The sequence below is a fragment of the Castanea sativa genome, chromosome 2 (assembly GCF_040712315.1).
Source record: "Castanea sativa cultivar Marrone di Chiusa Pesio chromosome 2, ASM4071231v1".
In the NCBI taxonomy this organism is placed as follows: domain Eukaryota; kingdom Viridiplantae; phylum Streptophyta; class Magnoliopsida; order Fagales; family Fagaceae; genus Castanea; species Castanea sativa.
The window spans coordinates 3,404,175-3,419,019 of NC_134014.1; the positions used below are offsets into that span (position 1 = coordinate 3,404,175).

A 14,845-nucleotide genomic window follows, 5' to 3' on the forward strand; every position below is an offset into this window, starting at 1 on the left:
AAAAGTTTGATTGTATATGTTTGAGCACATTTCACATGTGAATTTTCCCTAGTACCTCCGTACTAATGGCGTAGTGCATTTATGAGCTTAGCTTGTTATGTATGCACATTTTCTAAGCGTGAGCGACATCTAGAAATCTACGTTTGATTGTTGTACATAGATCTTCAAGCTTGTCATGAATGATTGGTCAGTAGTTTTACTTGATTTTGATACATGAGTAGACTTGTGCCTATATATTGCCTTACATTTTTTTTCATTTTCAAAATAGCTCTTCCAATGCCAATTTCCAAAAGTAGAAAGAGTTGAAAAAGCCTTACTTCGAAAACTAGTTTAACTAGGAAGAGATGGAGCAAATATGTATTAAAATGTATGGTACCAAAGACAAAAGCTTATTAGTAAAAAATATATCAAAAAGTTCATAGCATCGCTTCTCAGAAATTTGAGTTATATTTGATCAAAAGTATGAAAAATGGACGCCAAATGAAAAGCTTTCAATCAAATGTAAATACATTGGTGAGAGTTCATATATGTTCATTTCTACAAGTGAGATAGGTCACTTCATAATAGTTGTGTATGACTTGATTGAATTGATCATTAAAGTTTCATACTAGACTATGGACTAGTTTCTACTTGATTCACACACACAACACACAAGTTTAATGTTTAATGTTTAATGTTTAATGAATGCCTATTTCATTTATGTGTTTGTACATGTTCAAATGTGATGTGTGTGTGCTCAACTACATGTGGATCAAATCAAAAAGATTTTTGTTCTTTTTATTTGCTTTTGGAAGTGATTTGTATCACCCATGTTTTTCAAAAATTTTCAAGTTGATTTTGTGTGAAAACATATTTTCTGGGTTTTGGCGACTCATTTCGCGAGTAAGCTCAGTCGCGAGTTTGAATAGAGAGTTTCGCAAGAAGGGCTTACTTGTGAATTACTCGTGAAAATTCCCAGCTTCCTGTGAAAATTTCCAGATCAACTTTTTAAAAGGCATTTTGTGAGACATTTGTTTTAAACTTCTCTTATCTTCTTCTAAACCCCTATTTTGATGATTCTACATCAAAACCCAACTAAATTCAACTGTTTTTCATTTCATTAACATCTCTAGAGTAATCTTTAACTTTTTTCATTTATTTTGATCCTTAGATTATGTTTTTGGGGGATCTGAACAAACTCTTGTGTTGTCACACAAATCCGAGCTTTCAATTGGTACCAATTGAAAGCTCAGATTTATGTTTGGCAAATCCGAAGTACTCGTGAAATTTTCTGTTTGGCAAAAAGTTGTGTTTTGCTTTACTAAGTCTTTACCCACACTATATATACCCTCATTACCCACAAATTGTAAGGAGTGCTTTTCAGAGAGAAAACCCTAAAAAATAAACTTGAGAGTTAGAGATTGTTATACCTACAATCATCTACACATTTCCTTGTGGTTTTCCTTAACTCCTATCTCTCTATCTCTATTTCCTTGAGAGGTTGATAGCTCAAACACTTACCACACCCAACCTGAGTGTAAAGTGAGATTTTGGTGCTGTTGGGAAGCATTAAAATGAGCCATTAATTGGCAGACGCAATCGGCTTGAATTACAGGATTCAGAAAGGTAGAGAAGATAAGGTTTTGAGAAGCCAGTTAATAGTAGAAACTTGGAGGGTTCAAGTACATTGGATATACTAGGCTTGGAGGGTTTTTTGTTATTTATGTACTTCAACTTTATTCTCTAGTGGATTGATTTCGACTTGGAGAGTCACAGAGAGGTTTTTAGTTGAATTCTTCAGTTTCTTATTCGATAATACGTCTCGATATTATCTTGTGTTTGCATCACTTTTCCCTACTCTTAAGCTTTATTTTATATTGTTGATAATGGATATATATGGCTTAAGGTAGTGATGACGGTTGTTTGTGCTTCATATCCTTGTTCCACATTTAATCTAAATTAGAGTAAAAGCTATCTAACTGTAATTTTTATTTGGGGGTTTAAATAAGCTCTTGTGTATTCACACAAATCCAAGCTTTCAAGAACGGACGGGAAAAGAAAGAAGTTACAATTGGGAAATTTTTTGCGGTGTGAATTTAATTTCTAACAATCTATTTAGTTCCTAACCTTTTAGAAGATACCTTTTGCTCTTTAAAACTCATTTTTCATTATATTGGGTGGAAAACAGTTCCCACACTATTGGGATTGTATACTATAACTTGTGTTCTCTGCCACGTCATAATATATAGTTATGTACTTCAAAAATGCAAAAAAAAAAAAAAAAAACATATATACCAGATTTTGTTTTCTAGTTGAAAATTGGGAAAAAATGGAGCATTTGTTAACAATTGTGGTAAAAATTGTGTGTTTTTTGTGGTTTTTGTTAGATGAAGAGACAAATCTTATATACTAAATAGATGCATGCATGCATGGGGAAAACTTGAAGCCAACTTTAATGAAAAGTCTTCGTCACCCGTCACTGAAGAAAACACTGATACAGTCTCTTGCTTTCATAGTCCTTTTTTCTCACTCTTTCAATAGCTTCCTAAAGTACTCCTCTACTTATTGGTTATGTGTTCCTTTGCCTGTTAATATGACAAACTGACTCGATCCGTCTATGTAATTCGCACTTATCCAATGTGAATTTTTGTATGTTGCATTGTCTTAGCCTAATGCATTATTCACAGTGCTTTGAATTGTCGATGACGCAATACCAAAAACGCCATAAGTATATAAGATTGCGTCCCGGAAAAGTATGCCGATTACATTGCTATTATGCATGACCTGATCACAAGTCATTAAACATAAAAGAAAAGGAAAAGAATAAACTTGTCACTGTAGTAAGAGAACAGTGAATGGCCCAAAGTCCAATCAAAGCCTAGTCTAGATTGTTAAACAAAAAGAGTAAGAAATGTGCAAGAGATTGAGTTTTTTCAAACCAACCTAACCTTGTTGGATTGAAAAATTGTCAACCCATCATATGTGTAGATTGGGTTTATATGTTGCATTCCTTATAAAAACTGGGACTTTCATCAATTCTTAATTTCAACACTTTTTTTTAATAAATGATTACAATTCACAGAAAATGTTTCAATTATTCCAAAGTTTTGAACTCAATAAAAATAATTCCCAGAACAACAAAATAAATTAAACTAACAAAATTAACATAAGGCTAATAAAATATATTTATATAGATATTGAGTCAAAATTGATTAGATAGGATTGAAAAACTATCAACTGAATCCCGAAACTCGAAATAAAATTCCAATCCACCAACCTAGGGTGTCTCGGATTAGATTAGGTTGGATCGGTTTTGTTGGGTGGTGGTTGGACACCCCTAAAAAGAGTACAAAGAACTTGGACCCCACATGCTGGGCCTTATATTTTGTAGGGGGGGTCCTTCTAAAAGAATTTTGTGCTTAGCCCACTTCTCTTTTTCCAGTAAACATATTAAAATTTTATGGATAAATAATGCTTGAATGTATAATTCCTTTGAATTAGCATACATGTAATTTTATAATGGTTCAAATAATATTTTAAGTAGGGAAAAAAATTCGTACCGTGGTTCTCTTTATATAGAAGGAGAGCAAACAATACCTCAAAACTATAAGATCGACTTCTAATAAATTAGCACAAGTTGAATAAATTGAAATTTGGCATTGGTAAATTTAGAAGAAACAACGTCATGTGATGATGCAAAGTTCATGGGTAAGAGTTGCTAGAAAAAATTTCCTATATTTCGTGAGTTTAGCTACATACAACCGAAACACAGAATACCACCTTGAATTGCAAGCCAAGGGGATGACAAGACAAGACCTAGTATTATGACAAAGGATTTGAGTATTATTATATGATAACATAATAGCTAGGGTTAGGCACTGGACCTAAACCTTATACATGGGTTTTGTTTTTAATGTCCCTAATGCCTAATAAGAAAACCCTTGAGGTTCCACAATGCATATTTTGACTTTACCAATCAAATGTCAATATCGCACTCCTACCACATAAGACTAAGTCTAGCTCACACTATCCATTCTTGTGTAAAAGGTGTAATATATTCCAATGATACCAAATACCTTTTCCTCATATTCATCAAATGTATGTGCAACAAAAGGGGCCACGACCTTGGAAACTACTATTAATATTAGTTTCTTCTTTTTACATAACTTTTGATTCGTCAAATTTTTTTGATAAATGCATTTATAAGCATATCTTGCATTATTCACAGTGTTGTGGATTGTGAGTCTATCAATTAGATGAAGCTATGACGTGTACCATAGGTAGTCTAAGTTAGGTGTAAATTTGGCTGCAACTGTTATACTATCAACAAATATTAGTTTTGAGTATGAATTTGATGCGTTTGGGTTATAAATTAAGCAAATAGCTATAGACATTAGGTGTTTAGGTATGATAACAAAGGTATGTTTTAGACGAGAAGTTTTGACACGAGATCTTACTTAAAAGTTGTAATTTGAGAATTGTCAATGCTAGTTTCACTTGGGTAAACAAAAGAGATATCTCAAAATTTTCTGTGAAATTTCAAATTTCCTGATGAATTAAATCCCATTGATGATAATTTGGCATTTGACAAATTGTACAAACATTATCATTTTCATATATACATTCATCAGCCTTACCCTTCATCATGTCACCACCATTGTTGTCACCATAATTGCTGAAGCCATATCGACCTGACTCGTTGCTGGTGGCAACACCACCGTCACTACAGTCACTTCTGCTCCCAATAACCCAGTGTTGCCTCCACCACTACTATTAAAATTTAAGCATCAAAACTCCATACCACCACCATTAACAAATCATTATTTCTACCATTACAATTTAGTAATTTACTATCGTCATTTTAAATTAGTAAGATTGGAATCCCCATCAATTTGAAATCTGTCATTTTAAAAACTATTAGGATAGATAGTTTTTAGAAAGATAGTTTGTCTGTCATGAATGCTTTTTTTTTTTTGGCTAAGAAATTGTGTCAATTAGTTAGGTGTACATAATTAAAACTAGGATTCCAAAGCTTTTGACTCTCCCTCTAAATACTGAATTTCATGCTCCACAAACCATTTTCTACCGCATGTATTCCATTTTTTTCCAAATTTCTATAAGGGATTCACCACATATGTGACAGAGAGAGAGAGATAGAGAGAGAGTTTCACTTTATACTCTACCAATTACAATATTACAATATATTCTATATATATATATATATATATGCTTTATAAGAATAAACATAAATATGTAAGAGATTGTAATTGGTGAAGCAGTTTCACTTTATACTCTATCCATTACAATATTGTCATATATTCCATTTATTTATGCTTTACAAGAATAAACATAAATATGCAAGAGAATGCTGTCAGTGAAGCATTGAGTGGAGTACCCACATTGAGGAAAATGATTTTTACTCACCCTCCCATTGACTACTAGTCTCATTGGCTGACAGTGGCTATGCACTTTCTTTATGCTTATAACTTTTTAGGTTGAATAAATTTGGATTTATCAGAAAGGAAAGTTAGGTCTAAATATTCTTAAAGTTAAAGATGTGTATTTGCATGCGAAGTTAGGTATACAGCCGGTGTAAGTTTTATTTTGTAATGAATCTTAGGTATATACTCTTAAATTTTAAAATAATAATAATAACAATAACAAATTAATAATCTTAGTTATAGGTTGCAAAATTTCCCAAGTAAACTTACACTTTCGTATTTGAAGAAAAGCCTCAAAATTCTTTCAAGTCTGGCTTTATGATAACAAACTGAAAAAAGTTTGTGAAACTTTCCCAAGAGAAAATTGAAAACATGGTGTTTAGTAATGCGGGCAAACAGGTTTATTTTGTGCATAGAATGCAAAAGGAACTATCAGTTGGCTTAATTTGTATTTCATAAAATGAGAAACTATGAAGGTTGTAACAAAATAAAGGAGGACAAGAGAAAATTAATATGTCAGTATACATCTACAAAATCTAAGCCTGGATTTGCATTAGCTTTTTATTCAAAACTCAAAAGTTTAATTATTTATTTGCTAAAAGTTAAAAAATTATCAATGTACTTCAAAATATACATACATATATATATATATATATATATAAAACAAATAGGCTAGGAGAAAGAAAGAAAAAAGGTTAATCCAAACAGACAGATACAAATAGCTTTAAAAAAGCATCAAGTAGTGGAACATACCAATCATATTTTATGTTATGTTATATCAGATGGTAGCTAAAACATTGCCATTTGTAATGATTTCTACAGGTCATGAAGAGGGGAACAGAGAGAAGTAAAAGAAGAAAGGGGAACAGAACAGTGAAGCAAATGAAAGAGGATTGGCTTGAAGACCCTTCGGTAACGTGATAACTTTCCAATTCATGATAACCCCTGAAACCCTACAAAGGATTGATTTTTTTTCTTTGTATTCATAGTTGGCGTGCATGAAGAAAAAGATTCAAGAACAAACACACCCACTCGAATTCTCTAATGAACCCTCCTTGTCTACCAATGGTCCAAAATATGCACATCATGCTGATGCCAAAATTACATCATATTGTTTAAAACGTGACATTTAGGGTCCCACTAGACCCACAAAGTGGATCTACAAGATGTGATCATGTCGTGACACGTGGAATATGAATGATCAAAATGGTGAACTCTACAGTCTTAGTGGTGTTTTTTTTCTGGATTTTTTTTTCTGGCCATGGTGGGGATAGAGACTTAGAGAGGATATTGATGCTTTTGGTTTGTGATGGTGATTATGAGTGCGCCTGGCATAGCACGCTCTTCCTCAATCTTTTGAGGCAACAAAGAGAATATGATGATGATTTCCACTGCACGCTCTTCACTTCTTCTTCATCTCTCTCTCCAACCAAGATTTGCACACATTCCTGAAGAAAAGAATAACCAAAATTTTCGGTAATTGTCAGCCTATCAATCATCATCCTTTAACCTTTTCTACTACTCTAATTAACTGAATAAAAATTCATATCCCATGCTCTGCTTTATGCGCAATACAACTACAGGATGATGTGGTGTATCTAAATTTTTTTCTATTTTAAACTTTTGTTAATTTAGAACTTTATAAGTGACGGATTGCTATTAGTAGAATATAAAATAAAACAATAAGAGTGGTATAAGAAATTCTTTTTTTTTTTTTAATTATGAAAAATGTATTTTTAGAGAATTTCAAACTATAACGGTCGCTTTTAATGATAGCTCTTTGTCATAAAACTAAGATACCGATCAATTTTTGATATAGACAGAGACTGAACTCCAAATCTTTTATTCAATAATTAGAGACTTTACCAGTTGAGCTAACTATGGAATCCAATTATAAAAAATGTGAAACGTATGAATAAATATCATTTGTCCCATTTTGAGTGTTTCACTTTATATTCCCCCAATAACAACTTTTCATATTTTTTATTATTCTTTCCTTACAAAATAATCAAACATATGATATACTACAGTGGGTGGAACATAAATCAGAACAATAATAGTGAGATAGAAGATTTCTTAAAGGTATGGCAAATTTAGTACATAAAATTTGCAAACCACTATAACAATAAATGTGATTGGAACCACATCAATAACATATAATAGATAAAATTTTTAGTTAGATATATATATAGATAGATAAGATAAAATTTTAATTTATAGTGTTTACTTCCTAATAATTATTATTTATCATCAAGTCAAATCACCAATTGTAAATATTAAAATTTGTAATATCCCTCACATTACTTTTTTTTTTTTTTTTACCTACAAGGGTCATCATCATCCGTTCTAGCTTTATATATGTATGCCATCACATGTACATGCCACGTGTCAAATGCCCCCATTGTAAAATTCGCAAAGGTTCAATTAATTCAATAGTACATTGGTCCCTAGCTACAAATTTTTGTTTTTTTAGCTAAGTTTTTACTTTTTACACAATCTTTAGCCCTTGACACATCATACACGTAAAAATCACTTCGTTCGTTTTATCATACTCATGGCTGCGCATGCACATGGCAAAGATCATCACGTATGTCCAATATAATGAATATTTTGGATAAAAGAGATTGAAGACAATATGGATACAACCACGCGAAGAAATCAACCTTAGAAACCACGCACTCTGTCCCGAAACTCCATGAGGATATTGTGTTTCTTTTACACTCGAGAGCACACCCACTTCGATAAATATCTCTACTCATCCATAGCTCAAATCATAGTCCTTTTCATTTCTTTCCCTACCGCCCTCCCATTTATATTCTGTACCAAGCCCTCTATTCTCCTCATCAGTCATCACTTAGCTCTCACTCTCTCTCTCTCTCTCTCTCTCTCTCTCTCTCTCTCTTTGCGTCAAGGTTCTTTGAGTGATATAGGAAAATGGGTGATATTTCTTGCTCCAATGGTATTTCAAATGGGAATGGAGTTCATGGAAAAGAACTTCCATTAAATGGTTATAGGAAGAGCTGTTGGTATGAGGAAGAGATTGAAGAGAATTTGAGATGGTCCTTTGCTCTCAATAGGTATATATATATATCCCATAAAAGCTTATTTTATTATCTAGTCACAGTGGTGTAATTTATTTATCTTAAGACTAAACAGAGTTTCTGAATAAAAATCTTCTAGCTGTTCTACTCTTCATACTCCATCAAATAGTAAGATATCACACATTCTTTTTTTTTTTCCTTTAAAATATTACTGAAGTTGGAAAATTAAGAGTCAGATAGAGAATTATCTTCCAAATTTAAGAATCCAAACTCCATATTTTTCCTGTTATTAACTGTCACATTTCCTACTTTAAAGAGTTTTTATTTTTATTTATATATTCTTTTGTTACTTACCAAAATAACAGAAGAGTTCATTTTTATTTTTATTTTCGTTAAGGTCTAAGCCGCCGAATTTTAATAATAATCGGACACAGGCGGATTTTGTGGCAAAGTTTGAATTCCTTTCCTTTCCTTTTTTTAACCCTTCAAGTGGGTAAGGGACAACAAGATCGACAATGCCCAAGTTGTCTGCTAGGGTTATATTCTAGATTTTGAAGTAATTATTATTTCTTCGACACAAGGAAGTGGGAACTGTTATAATAATCCTTTCAAAAAGACTATTGTTAAAAAGGCGACAAGTTTTTCAATTCAACACCATGGTCATGAAAAAGCTAGACAACATTAATTAAAAAGAAAAAAAGTCTTGTAATGGCTTTTGTCAATTATATTTATAATTCATAATTTTTTTTTCCTTTTATGTAGTATATTGCATACAGGAGCTACTCAGTACCAGGACATTGCACTGTTGGACACAAAGCCTTTTGGAAAGGTATATCTAATAAAAAAAAAATTTAGTTGAAAAGACAATGAAACATTTCATTTGTAGCAATTCTAAGTGTAACTTTTTATTGAGCTAAACATTGTTTTTACATATATAGGCTCTAGTCATTGATGGAAAGCTTCAAAGTGCTGAGACTGATGAATTCATCTACCATGAATCTCTGGTTCATCCAGCACTTCTTCATCATTCAAAGTACCTTTTCCTCTTAATATTTGTTATTACTTTTTATTACTCTTGTTTTATGTAGTATTGGATAGTATGTTGAGGCTACATTTTAATCTGACATATATATTTGATTGTATAGTCCAAGGACCATTTTTATTATGGGAGGAGGTGAAGGTTCCACAGCAAGAGAAATTCTTAGACATAAGACTGTAGAGAAGGTTATTATGTGTGACATTGATGAGGTAAAACTTCCAAAGTTTTTAATTTATATATTTGTGTGTGTATTATGTGTTTTAACTCAATATTTCCTTCTAAGACTTTTTAGTTTCACGAGGTCGTATGTACTTTTTGTTTTTTCTTCTCTCTCTCTCTTTAGGATTTTTTTTTTTTCTTTTTCTTGAAGTACTTTCTAATGAAAATGACTATTGTCATCATATTTGTTTTACACTTTTTACTGTGACATGTGAACAAGCAATGGTTTTTTTCTTCTTTGTGCTGCTCTTGCAAAAGATCCTTTATTTTGTCTTGTCTCTTCACACAAAAGACAAGAATAAGATTAGTGAAAGCAGCAATGGTTACCAATTTCTAACATGTATCTGACCTTTAATTATATGTATGTGACAAAAGCAATACTTTAAGCCGCAAAATATCTAATTAAAGGGAACTGTCTAACATTTATCTGACCTTCTATTACATGTATGTGACAAAAGTAATACTTTAGAAAGGCAAAATATATGATTAAATGGAAATTTCTTATTATAATTTATACCCAATAAGGAATGGTGGCTCAGCAATTACTTCTTCCATGGTGCAGGAAGTGGTTGATTTTTGCAAGTCTTACTTAATTGTAAACAGGGAAGCTTTCTGTGATCCAAGACTTGATCTCATTATCAATGATGCAAGGTCCCCATTCTCTACTTGATTACAACACATAGTTGTCCTTATTGTTATTACCATTATTACTGTTGTTATAACCAGTATGAATTGTCATGGTTTGCTGCAGGGCTGAGCTAGAAAGCAGAGAAGAGGTTTATGATGTGATCATAGGCGACCTGGCTGACCCAATTGAGGGAGGCCCATGTTATAAACTCTACACCAAATCCTTTTATGAATTTACTGTCAAGCCTAGACTGAATCAGGGTGGCATATTTGTCACACAGGTGTGTATGTGTGAGCGTGTTTTGAGAGAAAGAGAAGGAAAAGAAGTACAAAAAGTCTAATGACACCACATATTTTATTACTGTTGAGGCAACATGTTGTGATTAATGTACGATAAGAGTGAGGCAATGGTGGTCGGGAAAGTGATATTGCACTAATCATAGTTTAACACCTCAATAAATTGGGAATATTTGTAGCTTTGTTGAAAAAATTAACCAGTTTATGTATTGTAATCTATGTAGGCAGGACCAGCTGGAATATTCAGCCATACAGAAGTATTCTCTTGCATTTACAACACTTTAAGACAGGTTTTCAAATGTAAGTTACCTGGAAAAACAATGATATGTTGCTTTTTCAAGCTTTCTAATAGTCATCCCCTTTAAACAAGAACAGAAATGATCACATGGCTCACTGACTTCTTTTTGCGTGCAGATGTTGTGCCTTACTCAGCTCATATTCCTTCTTTTGCTGATACTTGGGGATGGGTTATGGTATGACAAATCAATGCCTTCTTTCGTCTGTTTTTTAGTATTTTTCAGAATCTTACACAAGCCCATCAGAGAAAATTATTTATAACATATTGTATTATACAACATTATAATACAACCAAGTGCCTTATATTCTCATAATATATATTCCTAAAATTGAAATTAATTTGGTCGACTGAGTTGTTGAAAATGGCAGGCTTCAGATTCTCCCTTTGTGCTGAATGCTGATGAGTTAGACCTTAGGATGAAACACAAGATCAAGGGAGAGAACAGATACCTTGATGGGAAAACATTTTCGTCAGCATCCACCTTGAGCAAAGCAGTTCGAAATTCGTAAGCCTAATTGTTTTCACCTTTGAATGCACATATATATGTAATTTCATTTTCTGGCTAGAAACTAATTTGAGATGATCATTTGGCAGGCTGGATAATGAGACTCATGTGTACACAGAGGGAACAGCAAGGTTTATATATGGTCATGGTAGTGCCTATAAGAACAATCATGGATGAGAAATGGAATAGAAGGGAGCCCCTAGCAAAGAACACAAAAATATAAGACTGCAAGTACTGGAACACAATCTTGGGTGTATTATCTATATTTCCAATTTTCCTTTTTTTTTTTTTTTCTTTCTTTTTGTATGCGTACTTACTTGAAAGGCATGATATAATGGTCATGGATGGTCTTTGTGTTTCTCTCTTCAGAAGTTTGAGTAACTTGTATGTTAAATCTGAAACGCAGAGCCAACTACTTTATAAGACTATAGGAACCCGCTTTGATAAACCAGTGCTTCGTTATAAATGAATGCTTAAATGACTTTGGCAAAAACAACCTGGGTTAACCTTCACTAGTTTGAAACTTTTATTTACTAGTTTGCACAGATTATGAAAAAGAATGTGACCAGGATGGAGTATCATTTGCAGAAAAAAGGGAACAAACTACATGCAACTAATAATAAGAGGGAATCATTTGCCACTGCTTCCAACTTTGTTCTAACTATCAAGAAAACAAATTCACGTGATTGAATGATTGAAAACTAAACACAATGGCATAAGCTCATATTTGTATGACCACCAAAAACATAAAATAAGCACACTATATGTGGAATCAACATTAAAAGCGAAGGGCAGTTGACAGTTTTTGTGATACCGGGATCTTGTCGGGATTGGATTGGATAAATATGTAATACAGGATAATATTAGTGTTACTAAGGTTGAATTGGGCTATATAGATAATAGTGATGAGCCTCAATTGTGACTAACCCTTTCGGGACAGGCTACCTTCCATCCTCTACTTTGTCGGTAAATTACATCTTAGGAAACTAATCTAATGCTATGTATAATAGCAAAATTAGTATAATCTATCGAGAACACAGAGTTCCCTCCAACCCGTTGGTTCCTTAAATAAACAATATTTTCATTTTTTTCATGGTCGAAGGATTATATGCCTTTCCAAATGATTCCTACGAATTTGAAGGTTTGCTTACAAACATCAAAGCTCAGCTAGCAGCTGGTTTGGGACTTGGTCAAATCTGCTATCTATAACCAAAACCGGTGCTTGGTTGTCGGTACCACAAATTCCTAGAAAAGTCATCTTGGGAAGGAGAGTATTACCATGAAAGCAACTTGACCCTTGGCCACATAATTAGGGCATGCCGACATACAGTCGACTAAGAAAATAATGACTAAAAGTTCAAAACCGCAATGGGCAAAACTTTTTTTTCTTTTTCTTTTTTATTTTTTCAAGTAATGGACAAACGGAAGTTAGGCTTATAGGGTCTTTCATACTTTATAAATTCAAAATTTTAATGAATTATTCATTCTAATTTGCTAAAGTCAAAACACTAAAGTACTTTCAAATTAAAGCTATATTCCACAAAAACTCTACTACTAAAGTTCTAGAATTAAAAGTTCTATGTCCAATAGAGCAATGCCAGTTATTCTATATAAAGCCAGAAACCACCCATTGGAAAGGGGTACTAACTACTATTGCCTCAAAGTTGAATACAAAGCCGCAGTAATCACGTAATAAGAGATTGGTTAACAAATGGGAGCTTACTTTTATTTCAATTGAGAGTAGAATCAACATATAAATTTTTCTTAGACTGGATTACAAATTACGCACTCTGATTTTGCCTAAAATTCAATTCAATCTCTTAACTTCATATTTCTTATTAAGCATATATAAAGTGTTTAATTTTTTTTATTAAAAAGACAACTGAAGTGATCAAAATTCAACATATTTTTCTACTAGCATGTTACACCAACTTTGGCCAAGCTCATGAGTAAATATGGTTTGTCCCATATGGACCAGTCAAAGTTGAATTCTAGTTCAACCACCACCGTCAAAGATATTAGCAGTACGATTTGATAATTTCAAATCACATTCACATTAATTAATCCAAAAAGAAGTAAATAATGTATAATCTTTCTTCTTCCTTTTTTTTTTTTTTTCCCTAGACAGTCCGATCAAATACGTTTATTCAACTAATAATTAAATTGCCTTCAAGTACAAACTGAATGTCTAGAGGAACCGAACTGGCAAATGAATATATTTGACTTAATAATAGCATTGGAAATCTAATTACATATCAAAGGATGATTGTATAATCTATCAATCTTTCCATTTTGTATCACACAGGATCTGACTTGATGGTAGGAGTCTTCGTTCTGCACCCAGAGATGAGCGGTTCGAGCGATAGCTCCAGTAAGGCCTGTATGATACACGTGGTATTACTCATTGCCGTCACGTGGCGTGGGGTTGATGAGCCCACACCGAAGACCCCCTTTTTTATTCAGCAAAAAAAAAAAAAAAAAATTCTTTCCATTTTATTGTTTGGATTTGGAATCATATGGTCAAGCTCAATTTTTAATTCTTTGGCTTACACAGAATGGATCAAAATTGATTTCAATGTTGTTTGCTATAAATAGAGGATGATTGTGGCTACACTGCAAGAAGTAATTTCAAACAAAGCTGTTAGTAGTTAAATAATTAAAGGGTTTGGGTGCCCTAAGGAGTTAATGGACTATTTAAAAACTATTTTGATACAACTTTTATGGGTAATATAAAAAATTGTCAAAAAAATTAATCACTGTTATCTTTTTATATAAAAAGTTTTTAAAAATATTTTCTAAACCAATGTCCTTTGGGAATCATCCGTTAACTTTTTCCATAATTAAATGAAAATAAAATATAAAAATAAAAATAAAAAGAGAGGATGAAATCTATGTATTGTGTCACATGATAAAAAAAATTAAAAATAGATAAAAGTATTAAGACAATGCACTAAACAACTAAATTTTCTGGACCAAGCCACCATTTCAATCTTTAGTAGTTTTTTTGTAGCAAGTTTGTTAGCTTTCTTGTTCGTAGACTAGTAGAACCAGAAACTCTTTCAATCAGACTCTTCCAACGGGACAAGTTCAGCCACACCATTTGCATCATTCCAGCATAGCATGCACACTTTCAATCCAAGTGCACCACCTCAATCTTGGACAAGCTCATCCAATCCATTTGCACCATACTAAACCAGCATGCACAGCTCTGCCACACCATTTGCACCACCCTAATCCAACATGCACAAATCTAATCCAAGTGCACAACCTGAGGCCAAGAGAAGCTCATCCACTCAATTTGTACCACACCAAACCAATATGAGCCAATCCAATCCAAGTACACCACCCTAGGCCCCCACAGGATCATTCAATCTATTTCAGGCAAGAAAAGGCTCATTC

General features: G+C 32.9%; 1 protein-coding gene across 1 annotated transcript; it reads left to right on the forward strand.

The window, feature by feature from the left end:
* Positions 1 to 7,805: 7,805 nt before the first annotated feature.
* LOC142623606 (thermospermine synthase ACAULIS5-like) lies at positions 7,806 to 11,814 on the forward strand. Its single transcript, XM_075797044.1, has 10 exons — positions 7,806 to 8,497; positions 9,224 to 9,290; positions 9,400 to 9,494; positions 9,607 to 9,709; positions 10,282 to 10,370; positions 10,471 to 10,627; positions 10,868 to 10,943; positions 11,058 to 11,116; positions 11,310 to 11,446; positions 11,536 to 11,814. Exons 1-10 carry the CDS (start codon positions 8,355 to 8,357, stop codon positions 11,621 to 11,623), a joined length of 1,014 nt encoding a protein of 337 aa, XP_075653159.1. The 5' UTR covers positions 7,806 to 8,354; the 3' UTR covers positions 11,624 to 11,814.
* The last annotated feature ends 3,031 nt before the right edge of the window (positions 11,815 to 14,845 follow it).

Excerpts from the sequence above, each read along its gene's own strand:
- LOC142623606 (XM_075797044.1), top strand. The coding sequence starts at position 8,355 with ATGGGTGATATTTCTTGCTCCAATGGTATTTCAAATGGGAATGGAGTT. Across the intron at positions 9,291-9,399 it reads ACACAAAGCCTTTTGGAAAG|GCTCTAGTCATTGATGGAAA; the intron begins GTATATCTAATA and ends TTACATATATAG. Across the intron at positions 9,710-10,281 it reads TTATGTGTGACATTGATGAG|GAAGTGGTTGATTTTTGCAA; the intron begins GTAAAACTTCCA and ends TCCATGGTGCAG.